The sequence below is a fragment of the Gekko japonicus genome, unplaced genomic scaffold (assembly GCF_001447785.1).
Source record: "Gekko japonicus isolate JY-2015 unplaced genomic scaffold, Gekko_japonicus_V1.1 scaffold501, whole genome shotgun sequence".
NCBI lineage: Eukaryota > Metazoa > Chordata > Lepidosauria > Squamata > Gekkonidae > Gekko > Gekko japonicus.
In genome coordinates, this window is record NW_015175985.1 from 147,531 (window position 1) to 175,082 (window position 27,552).

Below are 27,552 nucleotides of genomic sequence, written 5' to 3' on the forward strand. Positions count from 1 at the left end.
CACACACACACACACACAGAGTCGGTGAGAGCCTTTATATCTAAGGGAGAGGTCAGAGGCAACATCCTCACTCTCTCTCTCTCTCACACACACACACACACAGAGTCATTGAGAGCCTTTATATCTAAGGGAGAGGTCAGAGGCAACATCCTCCCTGACTGGCTTGGAGATGAGGTAAGCACACACTCTAGTGAATCAAGGATTGGGCACTTGTCAGGCTTCTTGCTTAGGGGCCAGGGCTGTATCCTCTGAGGCCTTGTACATTTATGACTTGTGTGAGGAAAAAATGGAAATAGTTCTGAGGGTAGCTGTAATCTTTGTAGCTTGTAAGGATGCCACTAAATGCAATAAAATCAAGTGGCTTTTATTTGGACATTAAGTGTTAAAAACTGAGAGTGTATACATTATTAGGGTTTTATAGTTTTATTTCTTCTTTATTTAACAGTCTGATGACTCAGCAGTCTTGGGACAGAACTAGTCTTACAAATACCATCCTCTATTCCCATCCTCAGATAGAAACCACTGCTGCCAGGAATTTAGTAAAGGTAAAGCTTTCCCTTGCTCGAAAGCTAGTCGGATCCGACTCTAGGGGGCAGTGCTCATCTCAGTTTCAAAGCTGAAGAGCCAGCGCTGTCTGAAGACATCTCCGTGGTCATGTGGCTGGCATGACTAAACACCAAGGCACACGGAACACTGTTACCTTCCCACCGAAGTGGTACCTATTTATCTACTTGCAATTTCCTTGCTTTCAAACTGCTAGGTTGGCAGGTGCTGGGGCCAGAGACGGGAGCTCACTCTGTCACACGGCACTAGGGTCTTGAACTGCCGAACTACGGACCTTCCAGTCTTAACCTCTAAGCCACCGTGGCTGTGCCAGGAATTTAGCCACATTCAAAGTAATACCAGGATCAATATCAGCTAAGAGGGAGGACACAAAAACACAGGGAACATTGGAAACTATCACCAGCTGTATCCATCAGTCTCTCAAAGGGGCACTCGACACACAATCAAAGAAAATATGGGATAAAGTTTCAGTTGCCCCAGACCCACATGCACAGTTTCTCCAAGTATCCTTGGAAACTCTAACCAACATCTTCAATACTTACAATAGGAAACGGATGGCAAAGAAGGAGGAAGAGCTGAAATAAAACTTTCTTTCTCATGTCACCTTGAAATTGAATCAGGCCACAAAACCTAAGGGGAAAAGTATCTTTGTTTCATCCATGGCTTTCTTCTGTAGTATTGTATCAGAGATACATTTTATAGATAAATTCTACAATAATTCATAAGTGGAGCAAAGTGAATTTTGATGAATTGCAGTTACAAAAAATCATTAAGTGTTTAGAAACTCTCTTAGGAATGGATGCTCCAGGGAAATGGATTAAAAAATTAAATGGCAGTCACTAAAAAAAAATTTTCCATCACTCACAACAAACAAAGAGGCTCTCTAGAATAAAGCATATGAAGTTTGCGATAAGTATTATTGCTTATTTTCATTCTGAGGAAAGATAAATAGATTGATAGTAGACAGACATTGAATTGTCAATGCCCTAACATATCAGTCTTCTATCAATTCATTCTTCTTTCTTGTATTTCAAAATAAAGCAGTGAAAAATTATAGCAGCTGTAATAACTTGCATAGTTTTCCATAGCAGACACTTGGAAAAATTACAGCATTTTTACATATTTTCAAAAAAGATAAGTGTTGCTAAGCTCTAGAATGAAATGTTCCATATGCTGACCCCTATGCTACTATTTTAGATTTGTTGTAAGCAAGACAGCCCCCCCCCCCAAAAAAAAAGATTTAGAGAACTATTTGGCTAAATCATGTGAACCAGTAGCAGCAAAAGTGTTGGAACTGTAGATTAAGTCTCATGTAGATACCCCCTTTATTATTGATGCATTTCAATCATAACCTACCAAGTCAATTAGGAAATTGTCTGGAATACCAACATTCAAACTGAGCTGTGGCTTTATAAATTTAATTCTGCACCACCAATGGGCTGTGGGGTCATTTAACTGGCAATATTTGTTCGACCTTCAATATTCATACAAAGTCTTTTTTAATTCACAGTGGTTCTGCCAACACTTAGATATTTTACAAGGACATGCACAGTGAAATCCTTTTGCATTTTACCATTTCTCTGTGGATTACACTGCTGTGGAAATCATTATTTTAGAACACCTTGTTATTTTCCCCTAGAAAATCACAAACCCACAGATAGGAGAAAAGTGACTTCCTTATCAAATGGGTTTATTTTCACAGCCCACTATTTTACCATTCCCCCACTTTCTTACAATTTTGAACCAACATACACTGCAGTACTTGAGCGAAGTTTCTGGATGTCTTTAGACCTCTTGATTTCTTCTTTACAAAGCGCAAGTAATTTCATGGGAAAGGGATGGCTGGGGGGAAAAATGAGATAAGGTCTCACAGTTCAGCAACATTGACCTTGACTTCTCTAGGAAAAAATATATTGGTTAGCACAGTGCAAACAGCTATGCTATAGCTTTGTACATAATTGAGAACTTGTCAGGTTTACATGCTTTCTAAAACAGACTTCTATGTAACTCAAGCTTGTTTTGAGTTTTCCCCAAAAAAGTTGGCCCAATAAAATTAGTGTAAGTTTGCATGTATATGCAAAGGACAAAGAGATACGTGATGTCAGAGAGCAAAAGGAGCACAAGTTTGCACATGTGCAAACTATCCCCAGGGGAAAGTATTCTATATACTGGACCATAAAGAGGGGGTGGAGGATGTTATTTTTTTGTAATCTGGGTAACTTTCTCCACAATTATGCAAGATTGTTCACAAGACTGAATGGAATTTATTGGATATTAATTCAGTTAACAGGAGTGCTAGCTGCTTTGCAGCACAGGACAATGGCAATATGGAGAATATGGAGAAAAATGACAATGTACACATTCGGCAACGAGGCCAATTGCAGTGGAGCATCTGGAAAGAATTTAGTGCATATGTAGGATTCTGAATCTGAAATAGACCTGTTTTGCTTTCTGTCATCTGCCAATTCCACGTTTGCAATAACTAACCTACGGGTGATCTCAAATAGCACAGCCTCTCCAAAGGAAATTGAGAAAATTCCTTCTCCTGTATGGGCAGCACTCCAGTAGAAACAGGAGCAGTGCCTGGGGAAAATGGATCTGTCTAAAGGCTCTGTGCTATCCAAATTGGGCACACGTGTTCTCGAAAACAGAACTTTTAAAAAATGTGATCTGCACTTTAGCTAGATGAATCATAACATTGCTGTAGTAGTAATTAACTCAGGGACAGGACACACAGTGCCGCCCGTCAGCAAAAGAAACAAATTACCAATGTTAAGAAGTCACCTGTCCATGTGTAAATCTCTTGACTGGTTATTAAGACCTGTAAGCTACATTCCATGGCACATTACCAAAGCTTCAGCAAATGTGTATAAAGGATACTCATATGCATAAATATGTTTGATCCGAAACAAAAGGAAAGGACAAGAATGAGAAGACTATTCTGACCACTATTAGGAGCACATGAGTTATTTTTGCAGAATCTGGTAGACCTCAAGTACCATACAGGGAAACCTAACAGGAAGTTGGTGCTTACCTTTAAAGCCCTATAAGGCCAGGGGCCAGCATACCTTCAGGACCGCCTCCTCCCATATGAGCCCCAAAGAGCACTGAGGTCTACCAACCAACATCTTTTGGTAGTCTCTGGCCCCAGGAACATCCAGCTTGCCTCAACTAGGGCCAGGGCATTTTCGACCCTGGCCCCCACCTGGTAAAATGAGCTTCTGTATGAGATCAGGGCTCTGCGGGATCTATTACAATTCTGCAGGGCCTGCAAGATGGAGCTCTTCCACCAGGCTTTTGATTGAGACAGCGGATGTCCCTTTCCTCCCCTCCCCCTCTGGTGGCCTGGACCTGAATAATCATATGAGACTACCAACCCCTGAGACATCTAGTTAAACTAGACACAGCACTTTATGAAAAATGTTGTTATACTGTTCTATCTGTTTGAATTGGTTTTAACTGTATTGTGTATTGTATTCAGATGGTTTTATGTTGTTTTATGATGCCAAATGGCCTTGTAAGCCACTCTGAGCTTGCTTCGGTGGGGAGGGTGGGGTACAAATAAAAAAACAATTAAAAAACTGTTTTACTCAGTTCAACTAATTCACTGGAATTATTCTTACAAAACAATTATCTTCTCAACAGAATCTTCTCAATAGAACATCCTACTAGTGTTTGAGAATTAGCCCCTTTGTAAATTCTATGTCAACACTGCAAAATCTGCAGCAGAACAAGCCTGATATTGTTATCAGATGCTTCATCTTCCACAAACAAAACACATTATCCAAAGTCAACTGATTATAATTGTACAATTCTGACCTTGTCGTGAAATCTGCAAAGGCTTGGCAGTTTTTGAGTTACTAACAAGCAACACATCAGAAGCTTTGAGAGTGTTGGAAGAACAAAGAGGCTACCAGATCCACAATCTAAGACATGTTTCCCCCCTCTAAATACGGCTATGGTGGATGGCATACCACCACCAATGATATTTGATGTGGCCAGGTTTGTTTAACTGACTTCTACAGGATGATATTGTGCTGTGGTTATATCTGTGGCCACTATGAAGGTTTTGTGGCAGTACCTCAGGCCACAGCTAATGGTCAGACTGAGATCCACTCAGGCAGTGGCAGCCTTTGGAGTCCAATTGTTAGTATTACGTGGATTCTAACAGAAAGAAATTTGTGAAAATGGTCACATTCAGGCATTTCATTTTGGGTTGAATCAACCTATAAAAGTAACTATTTTCTATTTAAAAACTTTTCCATTATTCAGACATGTCCTTTAGTGCTGTTTCTATGCAATTAACAGTCCTGACAACAGATATCATTAGTTGTGAAAGTTTCCCTCCCTTTAGGAGAGGAAGGGGAAACTGCAATAGTAGGAAAATATGCCTTCAATGTATCTGTTAGCACCTTTCCATGTAAAGCATACAATCTTTAATCTCCAGTTTCCCCCCCTAAATCCCCAAGGGTTTTTTAAAATTTTGTTTTTACAATCAGCAATGGAAACAAAGCCATGGCATTTAAAAGTGAAACAGTAAACTGATCATAGAGTAAAACTCATGAAAGTGAATAGGAAACTATGCAGCATTTCTGAGCTTCCAGCCTTTGTAAAAACTCCCAAAACCTAAACAGGAGAGTTGGAAAAAAATCTGCACTTTAAACAAAGTTCCTTTTTATCTGATTTTGTCCCCTTTTCTACAGAATGCAACTACTGGAGCTGCACTTCAATGCATGGAATTTGTGTGCTACTTTTTTTTTTTTTTAAAGCAAAGCCAAAAGCAGCTATAAGTGGGGAATGATTTGAAGTGAAGGGAAAAAAACGGTAAAGGGAAATGGAAGATTTGTATTCATTTACTGTGAAGCTTCCTTCTCGGTGGTCCAGAGTGGGGCAGTCCTTGACTCCTTACTCCTGGGAAAGCACCTCCTCTTCCATAAACAGGGCCGGCCAAACTTGATCCCAGGGAGAAGGGGCTTATCCTCTGATTCCCAGTCAAATTGAAAGCCAACCTCCTTCGAACGCCTGTAAACATAAGCTTAACAAACATTCCCGTCACCCCCCCAACCCCAGTAGCCACAAAAACTACCAGTATCCAGGAGCTCCAACGACAACAAAACCTTTATTCAAACTTCAACCAGAACCATCAACAGTAATACATTGTATGGTCTGGCCCTCAGACCTTCACTTCACACAGTCAACATAAGTCTTCTCAGCTCTCCCACAGGTCCTTGAAAGACCCGAGAATTGCCGCCTCAAACAAGGGTGGGTAGGACTGCCCCACTCTGGACCACCGAGAAGGAAGCTTCACAGTAAGTGAATACAAATCTTCCATTCTCTGGTGGTCCATTGTCCACTCGGTAATGTCTTGTAAACGAATGTACAGACCTCTAGGTAGCAGCTTTGCAAATGACTTCCAGAGAAGGGAAAGCTCTGTACGCCACTGAAGTGGCCGCCCCTCTCAAAGAGTGAGCTGAGACTCCCTCAGGGGGCACCAACCCCTGAACTTTATATGCCTGAGCTATACACTCCCTCATCCACCTGCTTAAAGTGGAATTGGACACTCCCTTCCCCAGTGAAGCTTGTCTAAAGGAAACAAATAAGAATTCTGTCTTCCTCCAACCCTTAGTCCTGTCTAAGTAAAAACTCAGTGCCTTACACACATCCAGACAGTGCCATAACGTCTCCTTCTCATGTATAGGGTTAGGACAGAAAGATGGGAGGACGATATCCTCAGATCTATGGAAACTGGAATTGACTTTGGGAATGAATGCTGGGTCTAGACGAAGCACCGCCCTGTCATTGTGAAAAACACATCGTTCCTTATGGATAGACAGAGCCCCTAACTCTGATACCCTCCGAGCGGAAGGTGATCCCCACAAGAAATATCATCTTCAGTGTCAATTCCTTCACAGGACAGGAAGACATGGGTTCAAGTGGTGCCTTACATAAGGCTTGTAGCACCATGTTTCAGCTTCCAGGTGGGAAATCTATGAGCCGTTGGAGGATTTATAATTGATGTCCCTCTCAAGAAACATTTAATGTGTGGATGGCTGGAAAAGGATTTTCTGTTTTGCACCCCCTTAACAGCAGATAGAGCCGTCACTTGGTGCTTTAGGGTGCTAGTACTCAGACCCATATCCAGGCCCTTTTGGAGAAAGGCCAACACCTTCCCCACTTTAGCCTGCAGTGGTATCAGCCCCCTCTCTGAACACCATTCCTGAAAGGTCTGCCATGTCCTATTATACATTTTATTAGTAGACACTTTCCTATAAGCAAGCAGGGTACCAACCACCCCTGTTGCATAACCCAAAGTCTCTAGTTGTTTTCTCTCAACATCCAAGCTGTCAACTGTAACATCTCTGGTTGCGGATGGATCGTTGACCCCTGAGATAACAGGTCCTGTCTGAGAGGAAGACGCCAAGGATCTCTGATGGACAGTCTCACCAAGTCCTGGAACCACACTCTCCTTGGCCAGAAGGGCGCTATCAGAATCAAGTCCGCCCTCTGGTCTATCAGACACTGCAGTACCCTGGGAATGAGCGACAGAGGAGGGAAAGCGTACAGCAGACCATTTGGCCATGTCAAGTTCAACGCATCCATGCCTAGGGTTCCTTCCTGCTGCGTCTTTGAGATGAATTGAGTTACCTGAGTGTTCATGCTTGATGTGAAGAGATCCACTTTCACTCTTCCAAACTTGTCTGTGACCTGCTGAAACACTTCCCTGTGAAGCATCCATTCTCCTTGATCTACCGTGTGTCTGCTTAGCCAATCTGCTACCACGTTTTCTTTCCCTGCAACGTGTACGGCTTTTATGGACTGCACGTGTTCCTCCACCCACTGCATCACCTGCAATGCTTCCAAATGTAGTATCCAGAATCTCGTGCCTCCATGCCTGTTGATATAGGCTTTGGCCGTCATATTGTCTGTCCTGATCAGAACATGTTGTCCCATCAAATGTGGCTGAAGACATGCCAGGGCTAGTTTTATTGCCCTGAGTTCCAGGAAATTGATGCTCTTGAACGTCTCTGTTTCCGACCAGGTACCTTGTATCATCAGCCCCTGGGAATGAGCTCCCCATCTGAAAAGACTCGCGTCTGTCATCAGTAACGTTCTGCAGGGTTCCCGGAGTGGTATTCCTTTGGAAAACCTGGTTGGCGTGAGCCACCACTGTAGCTCATTTTTTACTGTCTGTGGTAACGCCACAACATGGACCACCTTGTGAGCTATGACCCTCTGATAACGCAGTAGAAAATGTTGTAAGGGTCTTGTGCGCACTCTTGCCCAAGGGAGGAGGTCTTGACATGACACCATCATGCCCTGGAGACAAGCAAGAGTCATCACCTCCACTGTTTGAGTTTCCAACACCTGAGAAAGAAGTGTTAAGAATTTTGTCAGTCTCTCTTGAGAAATTAACACTTTGTCCTTCCTTGTATCTATCTGACCGCCCAGGTGAGTCGGTAAAAGAGTACTCTTTTCCCTATTTATTACAAATCCGTGCTCCTGTAACACCTGGATTGTCATTTCCAAATGTTGGCTCGTTTGTAAACTGGTACTCGCTTTTATCAGGAAGCCGTCCAGATACGGAAATAGCACCATTCCTCATATCCTCAGGACCGCCACTAACGTCACCAGCACCTTGGTAAAAACTCTTGGTGATGATCTGAGTCCAAAGGACAGCGCCCGATATTGGAAGTGTTTGCCTTGATATGCAAACCTCAGGAATTGTCTGTGACTGATTCTGATTAGGATGTGCAGATACGCTTCTGCTAAGTCTATGGATCCCATGAAATCCTGCTTGTAGAGATTGCAGAATTGTTTTCAACTTTTCCATCTTGAATTTTCTCGGTTGTATGTGTTTGTTGAGCCATTTTAAATCCAAAATAGCTCTGGTGTCCCCATTTTTTTTCGATACTGTAAAGAAGATAGACACCTTGTCACTTCTCCTTCTCTGGTACCGTCTCTATGGTTCCTATATGCAGAAGATGTTGTATGGCCTGTATCATTGACTTGTGTTTTTCTGGTAAGCATTTCTTTGGAATCTCCAGGAAACGGTGTCTCAGAAGTTTTTCGAATTCCAAGGCATATCCCAGAGTCATCGTGTCCAGAACCCATTTGTCGGAGACTGTTTGGTGCCACTGATTTGAGAACCTCTGTAGTCTGGCACCTATACCCGTCACTAACTGTGCATAGTCATCCTGACGTAGGTTTCTTGGGACCCTTTGCCACTTGTCCGGGCTTCCCCATGAATGGACGAGGCCCCGCATCTCTGTGTTTTTGTTGCCACCTTCCTTTGAAGCCTCTGGTAGACTGCGTTCTGTCATCCCGTTGGAAGTCTCGAAAGGACTGAGGTCTCCCTTTATACTTTATGGTTTTTTCCTTTGATGGCAGCACCCGCTTTTTGTCGTCCTTGACTAAATAGCGTTCGAGTCCTGCCCCAAAGAGATTAATGCCTTTAAATGGTACCGCTGCCACCCTGGACCTTGCAGCTGGATCAGCATCCCAGTGTCGTAGCCATGTGTTTCTCCTAGCCATTACACTACAGGCCATGGCCCGTGCTGATAGTTGCATCGCGTCCAAGGACGCGTCTGCTGCAAATGCTGTGGCCAGCGCAATCTTTTTCAGTTCATCTTTCAGGCTCTTAGGCATATCACTGTCAGAAGAAGCTAATTCTTATGCTCAAGTGTAAGCCACTCTGGCAAACAGCAATCCCGTAGTCGACGCCCTCAGGGAAATAGCTGAGGTCTCAAAATCCCTACGTAGGGCCTTTTCTACCTTCTTATCACAGCTGTCCCATGGTAGGCCAACAGCATCCATAGGCAGGAGGGATGTGGATGCTAGTGAGTTGATCAGATCATCCACCGTGGGAAGATTAATCCTCTTTGTTGCCTCTGGAATAAGGGTTCCCAGACTTGGTATTGGCTGGATGTTCCCATTCTTGGGATTCCCAGACTTGGTATTGGCTGGATGTTCCCATAAGTAAAAGGCTGCAGGGATAGGAACTCCTGTTGTTTTAGTAGATGTTTTGGGTATGGCCTTGGCAGCCCCCACAGGCAAGCCTGGGTCCTCCTTGTCCTCCTATGTCTTAGGAGTATATGTTAATTCTAGGGACCTAATAACCTTGGACAAAACTTTATTATACAGGTCCTGTGGGAAAAGTCTTGATTGTGTGATTGGCATCACTTCCTCTTCTTCCTCTGATAGTTCTCCTTCTTCCTTTTCTGGGACAGACAATATAGAGTCATCATCATCATCATCATCCAAGTCACTAACTAAGGGAGTGAAACCTTCTTCCTGGACCTGGACTCTGGTTTTCGTTGTAGGGGGAGGGGTACGTTCTAAACTAGGACTCCTATCCCTTTTAGAGTTAGATCCAGCATTTTGACCAGCAGCTGTTTGTTGCCAAAGTCCTGTAAATTCCTTTCGCATTTCCTCTTTAAGCCAAGATAAAAGTTTAAATTGGGCTTCAGCCCCAGTATTTTCCATGGCTTGAGAAGTTAAACTGATGAACTGTGAGGGTTCCAGGCTCCCAGAACCTTGAGAGCTAGATGTTCCCGCCTTTTCAGCCATTTTAGTGGATATCTGAAAGTGAGTCTCCATCACTATTCTATCCACCCAAAATAGAGGATCCTTCTCCCCCTTGCTATGCCACATGCAGTAGGTACTGGGCAGAGTTACACTCGCCATTCCCCAGCCATAAAAACCTTAATCAGGTCTATATCCCATTCTCAAAGTCAGCCTTAACCAGTACTGCTTGAAAATAAGGGAAAAGGTGGAGTGGCAGAGGCAAAAAAGGGGGAGGTTGGAAGCAAAGGTACACCTTTGCACACGTTCCCCTCTTCTGAGTTCCACCATCGCCCATGCACTTCGCCTTACACAGTCCTACCATGATTCAGATGAAACGGGTAGACTGCTTTGGAGCTTCTTCCTCCTTGCCGCCTTCTGTAAGCAAGAGAGGGCTCCATTGGTGCGCCGAAAGGGAAAAGGTGACGGTGTTTCCCTGTGCCTCCCACGGCCATCTCTCTAGGGCACCACTCTCCCAGCCTTTTCGATCGTCGTCTCACCCCCAGACCGCTGCTTTAAGCCGTGGTCAGACAGGGGGTCGGGAGGGGGAAAGCTAGTCGCAACCACACTCCCAGCGGGGCCCAGAGAGGATTCCTCAACATCATGGCCACCTGGATTCAGTGTAGCTGGCGTCGGATTCACAATGAAGCGTCTCTCACAGATGCAGTGGCCAGGAAAGGAATTCCACTAAGGCCTCTTCGCTTGTTGTTGTCACTTTTGAAGTCGTCTGGGATCTTTGTGCTCGCAGAGCGCAGCCAGCACAGCAGGGCCGGTAAGACTGGGGATCAGAGGATAAGCCCCTCCTCCCTGGGATCAAGTTTGGCCGGCCCTATTTACGAAAGAGGAGGTGCTTTTCCAGGAGTAAGGAGTCAAGGACTGCCCCACTCCTGGACCACCAGAGAAGGGTTAAATAGCCACCAACTGAAGCAGAAGATTTTCAAAAATCTTGTTTAATGTACGGGCTGCAAAAAAGGAGTCACAACATAGCTCTTGGATCTACTAATGAAGCTTCAAAACAGAAGACTGTCCTAGATACACCTTCTGTCAAGATAAAGAAAATCTGTATGAATTCCAGTAATACAGATGAGGCAGAATGCAACTTTTCTTTGAAGATCTTCCAGCAAGGGGAACCCAACTCCCCATTAATAAACACTTACTTTTCTTCAGCTACAAAGATGTCAAAGCATCCATTGGCCAATAGCTGGTCCAGCATCTTCAGCAGTGGTACCGACACCCTAGTGAGGAAATGACAACAGCTACAATACAACATTTGGCACCGCTTTCATTAGGACATACAAGTGGAAGATTAAAAAAAAGAGGAAAACTCTTGCCCGATTTCATATACCTACTGTATTGTCAAATGCCCAAAACTGGATTAAAATCAGATCAATATATCACTTGCCCAGGACTGCCTGCACATCCTAGCTGTTTAGCAGGGGTCAGTACCCACATGAACATTTTCACCTCCCAACACACTCTTACTGAGTATTTGGCTGTTTGTCTGGTGTACCGTCTGCCTAGTGCCCCTGCTGGAGGCTGTTGTAAGCTGGGCCTTGGAGTTCCCAAGACTGCTTGTTATTGGGGACTTCAACATCCATGCTGCTGCTGCTGCCTCTCAGTGGGCATCAGATCTAGTGTCCTCCCTGGCAGCAGTGGGGCTCTCCCAGATTGTATTGGGTCCCACACACCAAGTGGGCCACACGCTGGATTTGATTTTTGGCATGGGGATAGACATATATCTGGTGGCTAAAGGTGAAGTGCCATGGTCAGATCATTTTGTCCTGAAGGCCTGGTTGAGCATCTTGCCCCTCCTTGTCTAGGCAGCGAGCAGATTTTTGCTTGCCCATGGAGAGTAATGGATCCAATTGGGTTCCAGCATGCTCTGTGGGATCCAATGCCCTCAAGCAATTCCTTAGATGTGCTGATAGAGGACTGGAATTCCCATCTCTCTGAAGCCATTAACAAAATTGCTCCTCGACATCCTCTTCGTTCCTGATGTAAATTATCCCCCTGGTACACTATGGAACTCAGGGGGATGAAATGGGAACTCAGGTGATTAGAGCGAGTTTGCCAACAAAGCTGCAAGAACATCTTATAGGACTATTATGAAATCCTATGAGGTGGCGGTGAAGGCTGTTAAAAAGGAATTTTATACAACCTCCATTGCATCCGCTAGCTCATGCCAAGCAGAACTGTTTAGGGTAATTAGGTCTCTTACGTCTCTCACTGAGAGAACTCAAAGTATTAGTAATTTGGCCATCAGTTGTGAGGCTTTTGCAAGTTTTTTTGGTGGATAAAGTCTGGTAGCTCCTCTGTGACCACCTGGCCAACATTGATACAGTATGTACTAATTGTGAGGTTCCCGATTAACTGTTTTAGGCTATGTTATTATAAATTGATTAGATTAGGCCTCTTATACTTTGTAATGAATTTAGTGGATTGAGTTGCGAGGATTTGGATTAATTGATTTCTATTATTATAAATGGATTAGATTAGTTTTTTCCTATAGTTCTGTAACCAATTTAGTGGATTGTATTTGATGGGGGGGGTGAGGTTAGTGGGAGTGAGATAGTTGGGTTATAGTAATTATTTCCCTAGCCTTGTTTCTATTTTTTCCCCCTATCGGTAGAATTTTTAATCAAATTAATTGGAACATATCAGGGATTTAAACGGAATTGTTGTTTAATTTATTGGATTTGGTAGTTAGGTGGAGCTGACAGGTGGGCGAGTTGGAGAAGGTGAGAGTAAGATTAGAGGGTGGGCCTTAGAGTGAAGGGGTTCAGACATGCCAGTAAGTCTACTTCCAGTTGTTAGTGGGGTTAGTTTCTGATCCAGTAAGATCTGATGGGGGAGACCATGCTGGGGTCGGGGATCCCAGTGCAGATGGGGTGAGGGAGGTATGGTGGTGGGACTAAATGGTTAATAGGAAGGAGTTGGAGATATGGTAATGCTTGGACTCATTCCAACCTTTGTCCCATCTTGAGAGATGCCGGTTGTGGGATTGCAAAGGTTACCCTTCTCCGATATTGGTGTCGTGCAATACTAGGTCTATCAATAACAAAACCACTGTTCTCCAGAATTATCTAATAGAGCAGGCGGTAGACCTGGCTTGCATGACTGAAACCTGGGTGAGGTAGGACAAAACAGTTGTCTTGAACCAACTAGCCCCTCCCCCAGGTTTTTGGTCCTTCACCAATCTCAGACTGATGGGCAGGGTGGTGGTGCTACTCATCTGGGAGGCTTTCTCTTTCAGGGCTCTCCTGGTGACAAAGACTGCTGGCATTGAATGTGTGGGTCTGGTGTGGGATGCCAAGAAGAGTTTGGCCATTTGGTTGGTATACCGTCCGCCTAACGCACCAACAAATGCCCTGCTGGGCCTGTTGGAAGCTTTACTGGGCTGGGTGTTGGAATACCCCAAGCTGTTGGTTTTGGGGGACTTCAATGTCCATGCAGACGATGTTATCTCCTCTCAGGCCAAGGAACTAGTGTTATCCATGGCAGCACTGGGACTCTCCCAGTTTGTTTTGGCTCCCACACATCAAGCAGGCCACATGCTGGATCTTAACTTTACTGTGGGGATTAAGGTGGACCAAATCACTGCTGATGCAGTACCATGGTTGAACCACCTTGCCCTGAAAGCCCAGCTGGGGACTCCTAACCCTGCTGTTTAGGTGGCGAGTGACTTTATGCTTGCCTGTGGAGTCTAATGGATATGAGTAGGTTCCAGGAAGCTCTGCCGGATCTGATTTTCCCTGGCAGCCTGTTAAAGGAGCTAGTGGAGGACTGGCAGGATCATCTTTCCAAAGCCATTGACGAGGTTGCTCTCCAGCACCCTCTTTGCCCTTGTACCAAATTAGCACCGTGAGCCATTGACGAGGTTGCTCTCCAGCACCTCTTTGCCCTTGTACCAAATTAGTACCGTGGTATTCCCCCGGAGCTAAGGTGGATGAAACGGGAGCTAAGATGGCTAGAGAGAAGGTGGCGATAAGCCCACGACGAAGCTGCAAGAACATCCTTTAGGTCATTTATGAAGACCTATGAGATGTCAGTGAAGACCACAAAGAAGACTTTCTATGCAACCTCCATTGCATCTGCAAGCTCACGCCCAGCCTAATTATTTGGAATAATTCAGTCCTTAACTGCTTTGCCTCAGGGCATTCCAAATGCTAGAGAACTGGCCGTAGGCTGTGAGGCATTCGCGAGATACTTTCCAGATAAAGGCTTGTTACTCCGCCTTGACCTTCCAGCCACACTTGATACAATAAGGGAACTGGAAGCTCCTTGGCCATGTTCCAGTCCAATATTGGACCATTTCAGTCTGCTCGCCCAGGAGAAAATGGACAGGACCCTGGCTGCTGTGAAGCCTACCACGTGCTCTCTTGATCCTTGCCTATAGTGGCTGGTGAAAGCCTGTGGCAACAAGGTGTGGATCCCTCTGAGGGAGATTATCAATCTGTCTCGATCTACAGAAACCTTCCAAGAGGTATTGAAGGAGGCTGTGGTCCATCTACTCCTTTAAAAACCATCTTTGGACCCTACGGTCCTTACAAACTACCACCCAGTATCTAACTTACCATTCCTGGGTAAGGTAGAGTCATAGAATCATAAAGCTGGAAGGGATCTCCAGGGTCATCTAGTCCAACCTCCTGTACAAGGCAGGAAAATCCCCCTCCACACCCACAGTGACTGCTGTTCCACGCCCAGAAGATGACAAAAAACCTCCAGGATTGCTTTCTGACCCCAAAGTGGCAATCAGCATTTCCCTGGGAGTGTAAAAAAGGGCCACAAGAACTAAGCACTGAGGCAACCCGTCATGATCTGCCTATGTTCACAGAATCCGCATTGCTGTTAGATGGCCATCTAGCCTCTGTTTGAAAACCTCCAAAGAAAGAGAGCCCACCACTTCCTGAGGAAGCCTGTTCCACTGCGGAACTGCTCTGTAAGGAAGTTCTTCCTAATGTTTAGCCGAAAACTCTTCTGATTTAATTTCAACCCATTGGTTTTGATCTGACCTTCTGGGGCAACAAAACTCCACACCATCCTCTAGATGACAGCCTTTCAAGTACTTGAAGGTGGTTATCATATCACCTCTCAAGTCATCTCCTCTCCAGGCTATACATACCCAGCTCCTTCAACCTTTCCTCCTAGGACTTGGTCTCCAGACTCCTCACATTCCAGCTTTGTCTATATCCTTCTTAAATTGTGGTGTCCAAAACTGAACACAATACTCTAGGCGAGGTCTAACCAGAGCAAAGTGATACTGTCACTTTGCGTGGTCTGGACACTATACTTCTGTTGCTACAGCCCAAAATCACATTAGCTACCACATCACACTACTGACTCATGTTCAGTGTATGGTCTATTAAGACCCCTAGATCCTTTTCGCACATACTACTGCCAAGACGTCTCCCCCAACCTATAATTATGCATTTGATTTTTCCTACCTAAATGCAGAACTTTACATTTATCCCCATTGAAATTCATTAAATTTCTTTTGGCCCAGTTTTGCAGCCTGTCAAGATCATCCTGTATCCTGACTCTGTCTTCTACCGTATTTGCTACCCCTCCCAATTTACTATCATCTGCAAATTTAATAAGCATTCCCTCTATCCCTTCATCCAAATCATGTTCAGATGTTGAACAAAACAGGCCCCAGGACAGATCCTTGAGGCACTCCACTTGTCACTCCTCTCCAAAAAAATGAGGAACCATTCACAAGTACTCTTTGGGTGTGATCTGTCCACTAGTTACAGATCCACCTAACAGTCATAGGATCCAAACCACCTTTTTCCAATTTGTCAACAAGTATATTATGTGGAACCTTATCAAAAGCCTTATTAGAGGAGAGGGTGGTGGCGACACAGCTCCAGGCTTTCCTGAAGGATGCTAAGATCCTGGATCCCTTCCACTCTGGTTTTCACCCTGCCCACAGCGGTGAAATGCCTTGGTGGATGACCTCCGGAGACACGTGGATCGAGGCGGTTCGGCACTACTGATCTGTTGGCAGCGTTCGATACGGTTGACTATAAACTGTTGACTCACCACCTCACTGACACGGGGATAAGGGGGCTTGCCTTGCAGTGGCTGACCTCCTTTCTCCAAGTTGGGGACAGAGAGTGGCACTTGGGGGGGGAGTTATCCTAGTGATACCTACTAGACTGTGGGGTGCTGCAGGGATTGATTATCTCCCCAGTGCTGTTCAATATCTCCATGTGCCCCCTTGTTCAGATTATCCAGAGTATGGGCTGGGCTGTCATCATATGTGCTGATGACACCCAGCTCTACCCACTGATGGATGGCCATTCGGACTCTGCCCCAGAAAATTTGTACAGGGCATTACAAGCCGTGGCTGGTTGGTTACAACAGAGCAGACTGAAATTGAATCCATCGAAGGCGGAGGTCCTGTACCTGGGATGCAGGGGGTTGAGACCAGGAATCAGGCTTTGATGCCCCCACCCCACCCCGGTGCTGGCATTGAAGGTGAAGAGCCTGGGAGTTAAATATTAAATATGGAGGCCCAGGTTGCCGCCACTGCCAGGTCTGCCTTCTTCCATCTGAGGCAGATCAGACAGTTGGCCCTGTATCTCAGCCCCTGGGACCTAGCTACAGTGACCCATGCAATGGTCACTTCCAGACTGAACTACTGTAATTCTCTCTATGTGGGGCTGTCCTTGACTCTGCTCCAGAAACTGCAGCTGGTGCAGAATGCAGCAGTGCGGATGTTGATTTTGTCTGTGTGGATGTAGATCCACCCAGTGCTGCATGAACTGCACTGGCTGCCTGTTGAGTACCAGAACCCTTTCAACATGTTGGTGCTTACCTTTAAAACCCTATATGGCCAGGGACTGACACATCTGTGAGACCGCCTCTCCCTCTATGAGCCCCGAAGGGATTACGATCTGCCAATCAACACCTTCTGGTGGGCCTGGCAGCAGTCTAGGGTTGCCAGGTCCCCCCTGGCCACCTGCAGGGGATGGGGGGGGGAGGTTGTCAGATCTAGGCTGGGAAACTCCTGGAGATTTGGGGGTGGACCCTGGGGAGGACAGGGACCTCAGTGAGGTACAATGCCATAGAGTCCGTCCTCCAAAGCATCCATTTTCTCCATGGGAAGTTATCTCTGAAGTCTGGAGAGAAGCAGTAATTCCAGGGGATCCCCAGGTCCCACCTGGAGGCTGGCATCCCTAGGGAGCACCCTCTGGGTGACTTGATACCACCTGATTTACATGACTCCAGTAGGTCCGGCTATTTGCTACTGTTCATCAGCAGCTGCCCTATGAAAGCCAGTGTGGTGCAGCAGTTAGAGCTTCAAAGTAGGGTCTGCAAAGCCCAGGTTCAGATCCCCATCTTGCAGTGGAAGCTGACTGGGTGATTTTGGACCAGTCACATATTTTCAGCCTAACCAACCTCATAGGGTTGTTGTGCAGATAAAAAGGAAGAGAGAATAATGTAAGTTGCTTTGGTCTCCACTGTGGAGAAAGACTGTAATTTTCCTAGGCAGAGGCTGTGGGGGAGGGGGTGGAGACAGAAAGCTGAAGATAGAGAGGTAGATAAAGGTAGGTTGGCTGTGGGGTCACCTTTAACATCATGACCCTGTCCCTAACACCTACATCATTACCAGCCTGACGACCAACAGCCTGGATTAGGGGTAGGTGACCATCTAAATGTTGAGAGAGCGCAGCCATCTGTCATCTTATTTATATTCTGTGTAGATATGGTTTTACATTTTGTAATTTTAACAGAATTCTGTTTTAATGTATCTTGGTGTTTTAATGTATACATCAATTAGTATGTATTGTAAGCTGCCCTGAGTCTGCCACAGCAGGGAGGGTGGGATAAAAGTTTAATAAAACAAACAAACAAACAAATCTCTGTAGCTAGGAGGTCCATTGTGATTTCCAGAGTGCTGCCACTGCTGCTGTGAGGGGAGAGGAAGCAAGTGGGTGGCTGGGAGTACCACTACCACCACTGCTGCTGCTGTGTGGGGTGGGGGAGGAAGGAGGCTGGGATAATGATGGGGGCAGAAAGAGAGAGTGATGGGGTGGGGGCAGAAAGAGATGAAAGAGTGATGAGATGAGGAGGCAGAAAAACAAAGAGAATGATGATGGGTCCGAAAGAGAGAGGAAGTAACATGCATGGTGGAGAGACAGAGAGTAAGAAAAGGGGGGAAAGAAGGGAGAAGGAGTGTGAGAGAGGAGGAAGCAAAGGTATGAGGAATGGGATAACCATCCTGCAAGTTTCTGGCGGGTCTCCAGTTGCTACTCTCTTTTCCTGGGCTTCTTTGTGTGTAAGATATTATTTAACTTATTTGTAGCCCACCTTTCTCCCTAAGACTTAAAGCAGATTACAGAAAGAGAAAAAAATGTAGTCATACAGATCAAGACATCCAATGAACAATGCAATAGGACCAGGAATACAAAAATTGACAATGTGAAAAGCAAACTATTCAAGCCTGTATACTGCAAGCAATGCTGAATATGGGATTACAAAGGTACAAAGCAATTCAGTGCCGACTCCCATATGAAAGTGCCCTTCTGGACCATTCTGTCCCACTACAGATCTAATTCCATTACAAGAATGCACTCCTGTACATTTTGCAGAGGGATAGTACTGTGGGAGCCTTCCTGATCTCATGCAGGCTGTTCTACAAGGTGGGGAGCCTTGAACTGATTGAATTGAGCCCAGTAACTGATTGGTAGCAAATGGATCAATGGCAGGATGGATGTGACATGAATCTAGGCTTACCAAATCTCGCCAAATCGTGCGTGGGGGGGGGGGATCCACATGTCTTCGCAGAATCTGTGCCACGGGGACGGCGAGACGCGTTGCAGCGCCATCACCAGGACATGATGCTATGCGTTGCTCTGGCAACGGGGCTGTTTGGAGCATAGTGTCAAATCCTGGCGATGGCGGGTGCAACACGTCTCGCTGTCCCCGCGGCACGGATTCTGTGAAGACATACAATCCCCCCACTGCGACTTGGCAACCCTACATGCATGTTTTATCTGTCACCCCCTAATAATTGGTCTGCAGGATTCTGAACCAATTGGAGTTTTCCAAATCAATTTCATGTAGAGTGAATGACAGTAGTCTAGCATTGAGGTAACCATGGCATGGATCCATATGGCTAGATTAGCCTCGACAAAATATGGAACTAACTGACAGGCTAAGGTAAAGCTAATGGAATATTTTTGGGGGTTTTTGCAGCTGCACTGGCTTGCTTCTCCAGTAGTAATGCTGGGTCCAGTATAAGCCCTAGGCTCTTAATCAGAGAGTGTTAGCTGGACCCCATCAAAAGTGGAGAGCACTGTGCCTTTCAAGACCGCAGCCTTCCCAACCAGCATTACTTCAGTTTTATCAGAATTCCATTTCAGCATGTTCACCTTTAGTCACCTTTAACCACAGCAATAAGGCACTGGTTCAAGATCTCTATAGAATCACCAGGTGATTTAGATACAGAGATACAGAGCTGGGTGTTGGTAACATAGTATAACAGCCTACTCCAGAACCATGAATGTTTTATCCTAAGGGCTTTATAGATACACTGAATAACATGGGGGATAAGACTGAGCCTTGTGGAACCCTGCAAGGCATGTCCCACACTGGTGACAGTTGGTTTCTGTGTCCTAAAGAATTATTTAAGTCAGTCCAGGGCACATCCCTGAATTCCAACTTCATTTCCCAAGCAACTCATATGAAAGGCTGCTATCAGATTCAGTAATAGCAACAAAGAGGCACAGCCTTGATCTGCATTCAGCTGGAGATCATCAAGTAAAGCCACCAAAGCTGTCTCAGTTCAATCACCTGGTCTGAAGTGAGACTGATAAGGTCTAGGGCAGATAAATTACCAAGAAAGGCCTGGAGTCATTCTGCTACCCCTCTCTCAATCATTTTGTAGTGTAGGTTGGAGACCAAATGATAACTGGCCACATCATTCTTCTCTGGTGATGAATTTTTCAGTAGGGGACTAATGACTGCTGTTTAATGACCTGGGGAATGATCCCTGGGTCAATGATTAATTTAGTATGAATTTAAGGGCTTAATTGATGTGGTCCTCACATGCTTTCAGCAACCAGTATAAAAGCAGTGCTGTTCACAATTCCTAAGATCCTGTTGACATCTACTGTAGTCAAAATGATCCATAAATGATCAGATGATATATCAGGTGTCTTCTTAAGTGTCAACAGGGTGCTTCCACCAGAGTCCAAATCAGCATGTATTTGAGAGATTTTGTTAGCAGAGAACTTTGCAAAAGCATCAACACCTAATCATTAGTTCTTGTGAATTCAGAGATTCAGAATTCGGGGTCAGCACATGCTGAGCTACTCTGAACAACAAGAGCTGGGTGTGAATTAGCTGATGCAATGATAGCAGCAAAGTAGGACTTCTTTGCCAGCCTTCACTGTACCTTGGCCCCGGTCACACAGGAGGTTTTGGCCCGGAAGAGGGACGGATCGGGGGCACAGCAAACGAGTGCGATCACACCGCAACATCTGGGAAGCGGCGTGCACCCGTCCCTGATCCGTCCCTTCAGGCCGAAAACGCGCATTAAAAAAAACCCCAGGAAATAGTAGCACCTACCTGAAACGCCGCAGCAAGCGACAGTGTGCCCGTCTTCAGGAGCATTCGAGGCTCCCGGCCGAACGGCGCATGCACACACATGCGCAGCCGGCTGCCTCGCTCTCCCTTCCATTGCTTCCCCCCCGGCATCGTGCCGGGGAGCAACTGCGCGGCTGCTCAGGGGATCTCTCTGATCCTGCCACCGCGTGTCTCTTTTGGTGCGACTCTAAAAAGCCGCACTTTGGCTGCGTCAATTTCCCCCGTGTGACCAGGGCCCTTGTTTAGTTTTACAATAAGCTCCATGGGCCACTCTATGCAATTGGGTTGTTTTTTTTGCCAAAGGCATTCTAGATGTCTTCCAGCCTCTTCAATTCTTTCAATTGAGTAGTAAATCAAGGCGCCGGATTCCACCTAGTGGTAAGAGTGATTGATGGGGCAACCATGTCAATAGCTTCCAGGAGCTTCTCATCCCATGCTCTCATTGAATCTGAAAATTCACCAGTCGCCATGGATGGTCCAATTTTACCAACCCCTACTCATGCAACATTATCTGGACAATCACAAATTACATTTTATTGTGAAATACTGTGATCAAAAGGTTTTGGTACAGACAATTATATATAGTTATCTGGTCTGTATGACATCAGCATTACTTCCAGGGGTCATTTTGTAAAAAAAGAGGTGCAGGAACTCATTAGCATAACTCATTTGCATATGCCACATCCCCTGACATCACCGGAAGTGTGTCAGGTGGGAGAGCTTGTACCTGAATAAACCTTGGTCTTAGAGCTGCCACTGGACTCTTTGCATTGCTACCTATGGGAGGGGGGACACGCGGATCTGCCCTCACAGAGAGCTTCTACCTGAATAAGCCTTCGTCTTAAAGGTGCCACTGGACTCTTTGCATTGCTACCTTTAGGGGGGAACACGCAGATCTGCCCTCACAGATAGCTTTTACCTAAATAAGCCTTGGTCTTAAAGGTGCCACTGGACTCTTTGCATTGCTACCTATTGGGGGGGGGGGAACACGCAGATCTGCCCTCACAGAGAGCTTTTACCTAAATAAGCCTTGGTCTTAAAGGTGCCACTGGAATCTTTGCATTGCTACCTATGGGGGGACGACGACATGCAGATCTGCTTAGCGTGGCCCTGCAAAGATGGGGGGGTGGGGGAGGCCTTTCCAGGTGGGCCTGGAAAGATGGGGGGAGGTTGAAGAGGCCTTTCCAGGGCCTGGAAAGGTGGTGGTGGGGAGATCCACAACTTACCTTACTTTTTCTTTCACCTCCCGACAGACTGAGGGGAGGGCTGCTAGGAGCAGGGGGCGGGGCTTGCTACATGTCCCCGCCAAATGGCCTCCTCTTTGCCGCAGCGTCGCTCTGGTGAGCTCCAGGCCAAAGGAGGACTGATTACTTCCACCTCTGTAGTACAATTATCAGCACAGGCTGACTTCCATTTAAAATTTCTCCACAGTAACTGATATTTTAAAAGTGTTTTTTTAAATGGTCAATCCCAAGAAAATGAAACATCATCAGTAATTTTAATGCTAATTAGAAAATGCTAATTGGAAAAATTGATTCTGCTGCCTATTTAATTTTCCAGGCTCAGTGAAATACTTCAGCGCTAAACCGTATTTTAAAAAGGAAAAGCAAAGAACAAAAGTTCACACTTCAGCCATTTTAATTCCAGGGAATGGTTAGATGAGAGTCTGAAATGGAGTTTGGCAGAGATCCTAGATTCCTGTCGTTTACACATATCAGAGACACATCTGAGCATTCCCATGTTATAAATGTGTGTGTGCCTCCATCCATTTTCTGGCTGTTGCTCCACAAGCAGATTTCAGAATGTGAAGTAGCAGTAATACTGGAACAATCCAGAGCAACTGTGACTGTAGAGACAAGACCTGTGTCATGTCTGCCCACAAGGCAAAAAATGGGGTGGTTGTCCAGCTGCTACATTATCAAATTCAGTTGAGTCTTTATACCTTACATATACAAGTTCACATTTTGGATCCGGTATGTTCATAAATTCATGTAAGTTTGTGTCTGATTGGCATTGTCTGATGTGAGAATGCAAACAGCAACTCTTTTGACCTCTTCATATAATATTCCCAAGACAATAGTTTGCTTTGTCACTCACTGTGCACTTATGCCTGGTGAATCAGGAAAAACTGTCAGAGCATCATTAAGTATTTTTATAACCATGGGCCCCAAGCCAAGAACAGAACACAGAAAATGTAACTCTAGTAAATATACTACAGGCAAAGCACTCCAGAATGTGTATACCAAGGTCATTTCAATGAGTGTAATTTGTCTGACAAGTCCCTCTAGAGAGACAGATAGAGATTACCTGTCATTCAGGAGATTATCCTCAAAGACCTGCAGCAGCGTCTCACAAAAGCTGCTCAAGGCATTCACGTTATTCTGAATTCCCTTCAGATAGTCAAACAGGCATTGTGATGAGCACCGCACCTGCAAGTGAGGAAAATATCCATTCAGACACTTTCACCAGTGCAGAAGCATTGACATTCACAACACTTTTTCAATGTGATAAGGTTATGTTCAGTCTTCAATGATGTTCAAAGCTTCAGAAATCAATCTCACTGAAAAGTACTAAGTGCAGAGGCTCAGTATGCTGAAATCAGCTCAAGTTTATTGGGTTACATCACAACAGAAGATGAACTAGCCATTCCAAGGCCAGCTTATATGCGTGTCCACACTCACACCCAACACACCCCCAATTCCCATGATAGGCTGTATTTACATGGCCCAAGTTTCTATAGGTCCCTTTCAGGATTCGGGCAAACTTATTGGTCCGCGCCAGGATCCGAGGTAGCTATTGTTCTCGGACCGAAGATTTGTAGGTCTGCCAGACCACATGGCCAGGCTAGCATAGCCGTGGCCATCTTAATACATAACACTCACACCCATGGCCTCTCACATCCAACAAGAATCATGTGCTAAAAGCTGATAAACTGATTTTCTTTATAACAATGTTTAAGATCACAAAACAACCCAAATGCCATTTCTACTTCTGCTAATTGATGTAACTGGATAAAACAGTTTTATTGCACGTAAAATTAAATGAACCAGAAAGAGAGTTCATGGAATGGCACATTTTGAAACTTTTGTAATGGTGATTTACTGACCGTTTTGTAGAGGCACATCATTCATTTCACATATACACCAGGGAAAAAAGTTGAACCCTTTCTCACAGACAACAATGCCTAAAATTTCTACTTAAGCTAGCTCGCCAGAAAGAATCAACTATTAGCAATATATCTGATTTAAAACGATTCACCAGGATATCAAGACTTTATTGATGTCTTCCAAAATGGATTCAGGTGGGTAGCCACATTGGTCTGAAGCCACTGGTGGGTAGCCACATTGGTCTGAAGCCACTGGCCTGAAACTTTGTTCTATATCTTCAAAAATGAATTGTAGCATGGAAGACCGTGACTATGCCCAGGCCTTTCAGCCTCAAGCACTGATCTACCTAACTCAATGAATTACCCATTGTTTATGAGACTTCTATGAAAACACCAAGCACTACTATACCACCAATGGATTCAGCACGATAATTTCATATTTGTAATTATTTCAACATCATGTAAAGCCACACGACAACAAAACCTTATCACCAGTGGTTTCTCAGTGAACAATATATTTCACTCTTTGGATTAAAGACCATTCAGCAAGTCATGATACTTTATTTCCACTGCAGGGGGACTAATGAATCACAAGTTACATCCCTTTAGGGTAAATAAATAGGAGTAGTTTTCCTGGGTCATTTCAAATGTTGGCATATTGATTTCATGTCTTGACATGAGCAAGAATGAGATATGGTCTACTTAGTTTCAACTTCAATGCAACTTTTAATATTCCTGACAAGTGAAGGTGAAAATCAGCAGACCAAAAGCAATGTACATTACTGTTCAAGGGATGCTCAAAACTTGCTTCAACATTTACTTGCAAATTTAGCAAACAAAGAAGACTGCTTGCACACATGAGCAAGAACTGCACAAAGTTAAAATGCCTAGCAATGTCATAGGCTGAGCAATGCAAGAATGGAAGCCTCTTTCCTACATGAAAAGCTTAATGTTTCAAAGCATTGTTTGAACCAATAAATTATTTTCAGTTATTACTTGAATTCTCAGTTGTCCTCTCTGGTGCCCTCAAATACCATGTCCAGTGCTGGGGTGAATTTTTTTAAAGGGGATTTTATTTATTTATTTATTTTGCTGGTCACACACAGCAGTTGCATCTAGGGAGACTGCATTGCAAGTCACCACGCTGATATATCAAATTGTGCCACCAAAGATTATTATGTGCTTTCCAACATTCACAGCTCTTCATTTAGGCAGCTCTTTAGCTGGCAGGAAGTACTGGGATGTTTCATAATTTCCAAATTATGAATCCAAGGGGAAAAGATATATTTGGGTTCTCCAGACTACTGGAAACATTCAGCCTCAGAAATTGTTCTGATGCAAATTAAGTGAGGCATTCTAACTTTTTTTGAGACAGATATGCCTGACACGAACCTAGCCACAGAAGGAACATATACAGTTGGTCAGCCAGCCAAACTGGGCTTCCTTGCACTCACTGGCACAGTTCAGACATCATGCAAAAAGAAGGATCTAATTAAACTACAGTTAGCATAACCATCCAGACTCCGGTTATTCTACCAACTATGGATGGTCAGGGTTCATCGAAGCAGGATCTGCAACCATTGTTTGAAGTTGGTTTACTTAATCTTAATGATGGTTGCAAGTGACCTACAAATATGAGCAACTTGGCTTTGTTCCCTTGCCACATGGCTGAACCGAACCATTACTGCAATTGCCAAAGCCAAGGCCAAAACGAATTGAAGGCCCCAGTCACACGGGCCGGATATCGCAGGGGAGAGGCATGCAAATTGCCCCGGTGCAGTGTGATCCGCGATTATGCGATCAGACACACCGGCGGCACACCACGGGTCCTTCTCTCAGCGCCGGGGCATAACCGAGGGGCCGGAGGAGAACGCTGCATGCCAGCGCAATCACACCACGGGAGTCTGGAGGCAGCCCATGGCAAACCGTTTGCCAGTACTTTGGAGGTACTGCTTTTTTATCGCACATTTTCGGCGGTAAGCCACGGGTGCGCTCCACTTCCCAGATGTTGGGGTGTGATCGCGCACGGATAATCTGCCCACAACCCGTGGCTCTCCTGTGGCAAATTCGCCATGTGACCAGGACCAAAATCTGTTATCTAAAGAAATACCTTATTTCTTCATGAATAACACACTGCCTTCTGAACAAAGTTTGAGTCCAGTGGCACCTTTAAGACCAAAAAAGTTTTATTCAAGGTATTTATTCAAGTATGCCTTGAATAAAACTTTGGTCTTAAAGGTGCCACTGGACTCAAACTTTGTTCTGCTGTTTCAAACCAACATGGCTACTCACCTGAATTTATCTTAATGGAAAACATTGTCTTTTGTAACTCCTATTTATAATTCCATAAATATTTTCAGGACTGGTACCTGGGCACTCACCCACAAGAACTTCCTGCATACTTCTCTGTTCTATTTGATCCGTGTCTTGTCAGTGCTGATATGAATGCCTGATACGGCCTAGAAGTCCAACCCTATCCTCTATGACAGCATGCATAGAGATACTGGGTTAGATACAGTGCAAAATTTCTGCTTGCACTAGAACTCTTGCACAAGCAGAAAATGCAAGATAAGGGCCATAGTAGCTGTTTGTGCTAAGTCAAATGTTCACACTTGCATTTCTTCATGCACAATATATTGTTCAACTGGTTTCTGGGCACTATGATACATAGGGAGGAAAGTGCTAGGTGTTACACTAGAACTTGCGCAAGCAGAACTGTACTAAGCACATTTATATTACCACTAGAACATCACTGGATCCAAGCCACTGTCTGTGAGTTCCTGAAATACTACTGATACATCAATTATTTGTACCTTACTGTATCTTTCATCTTTTCTTTTATGTTTAGTGGTTACATGAGAAGTCTGAGAATGCCAGTGGCAGGTCCTAAACGAAAAAGAACGTAGGCAGGGATTCCAGTAGCCTTCCAAATAGTCTTCCCTTTCCACTTGCTTTCCTACACTGTGATCCTTATCAGTTTGCAACCATGCTCCAAAGCATCAGAATAAAATTTGCTATTACAAATGCAAAATTCAAGCTTTCTTGGAGCAGAATATCTTTATTTCATGACAGTATAACTGAACCCGGCAGACTCCTTTCAGACTTTTGTTTTGCTTGCTAAATTACTTCTCTACTTTAACAATTCCCTCTCAAAATAATATCTAACTTCTAACTTTAGACCAAAAATAATTATGTAATACCATCTACATTATAACTGTGAATTACACTAGAGAAACATTTTCCATTCTTGTGCTAAGCAAAGTATTTTTCCCCCTGAAATGGAGATGTACTTCACTCTTACATGTGGCACAAAATTACTTCTGAGCCTATAAAACTGCCAGCACTTTGAGGAGCCCATCCCACTGTCTCTATGAGAGTCACTATTCTGGACATACTTCTTATGAGGGCAAGGATTTCTGCTGAACATCTGTAGCAGGAGATGGGTCAGAATTATCTGCCCTTGGTGGAAGCTAATTGGAAGAAGGAAGGCTAAAGCTATGAATTTCAGTGGGCAGCCTACTCTGTCTATTGGACATCTGGGCTCAAAGAAACCCTTTAATTACTGAATGAATTTGTCTTGCACAGCACACTCTTTGGAAAATACTGGACTACAGCCCAGCTAAGATACTGAAAAATATTTTGACTCACAAAGAGCTAAGAATTCAACGTAATTTTCATAGTGGAAAACAGGTTGCTTACCTGTAACTGATGATCTTTGAGTGGTC

General features: G+C 44.7%; 1 protein-coding gene across 1 annotated transcript in view; it reads right to left on the bottom strand.

Annotated features, from left to right (window-relative positions):
* Positions 1–27,552, bottom strand: part of TBCD (tubulin folding cofactor D) — a 380,958-nt gene that overhangs the window by 20,503 nt on the left and 332,903 nt on the right. Inside the window, exons 34-37 of the mRNA XM_015426300.1 lie at positions 23,029–23,150; positions 11,283–11,360; positions 2,317–2,406; positions 1,107–1,194 (exon numbers count right to left, since the gene is read on the bottom strand). Of these exons, the coding sequence (XP_015281786.1) occupies positions 1,107–1,194; positions 2,317–2,406; positions 11,283–11,360; positions 23,029–23,150 (378 nt within the window). The remainder of the gene's footprint in view (positions 1–1,106; positions 1,195–2,316; positions 2,407–11,282; positions 11,361–23,028; positions 23,151–27,552) is intronic.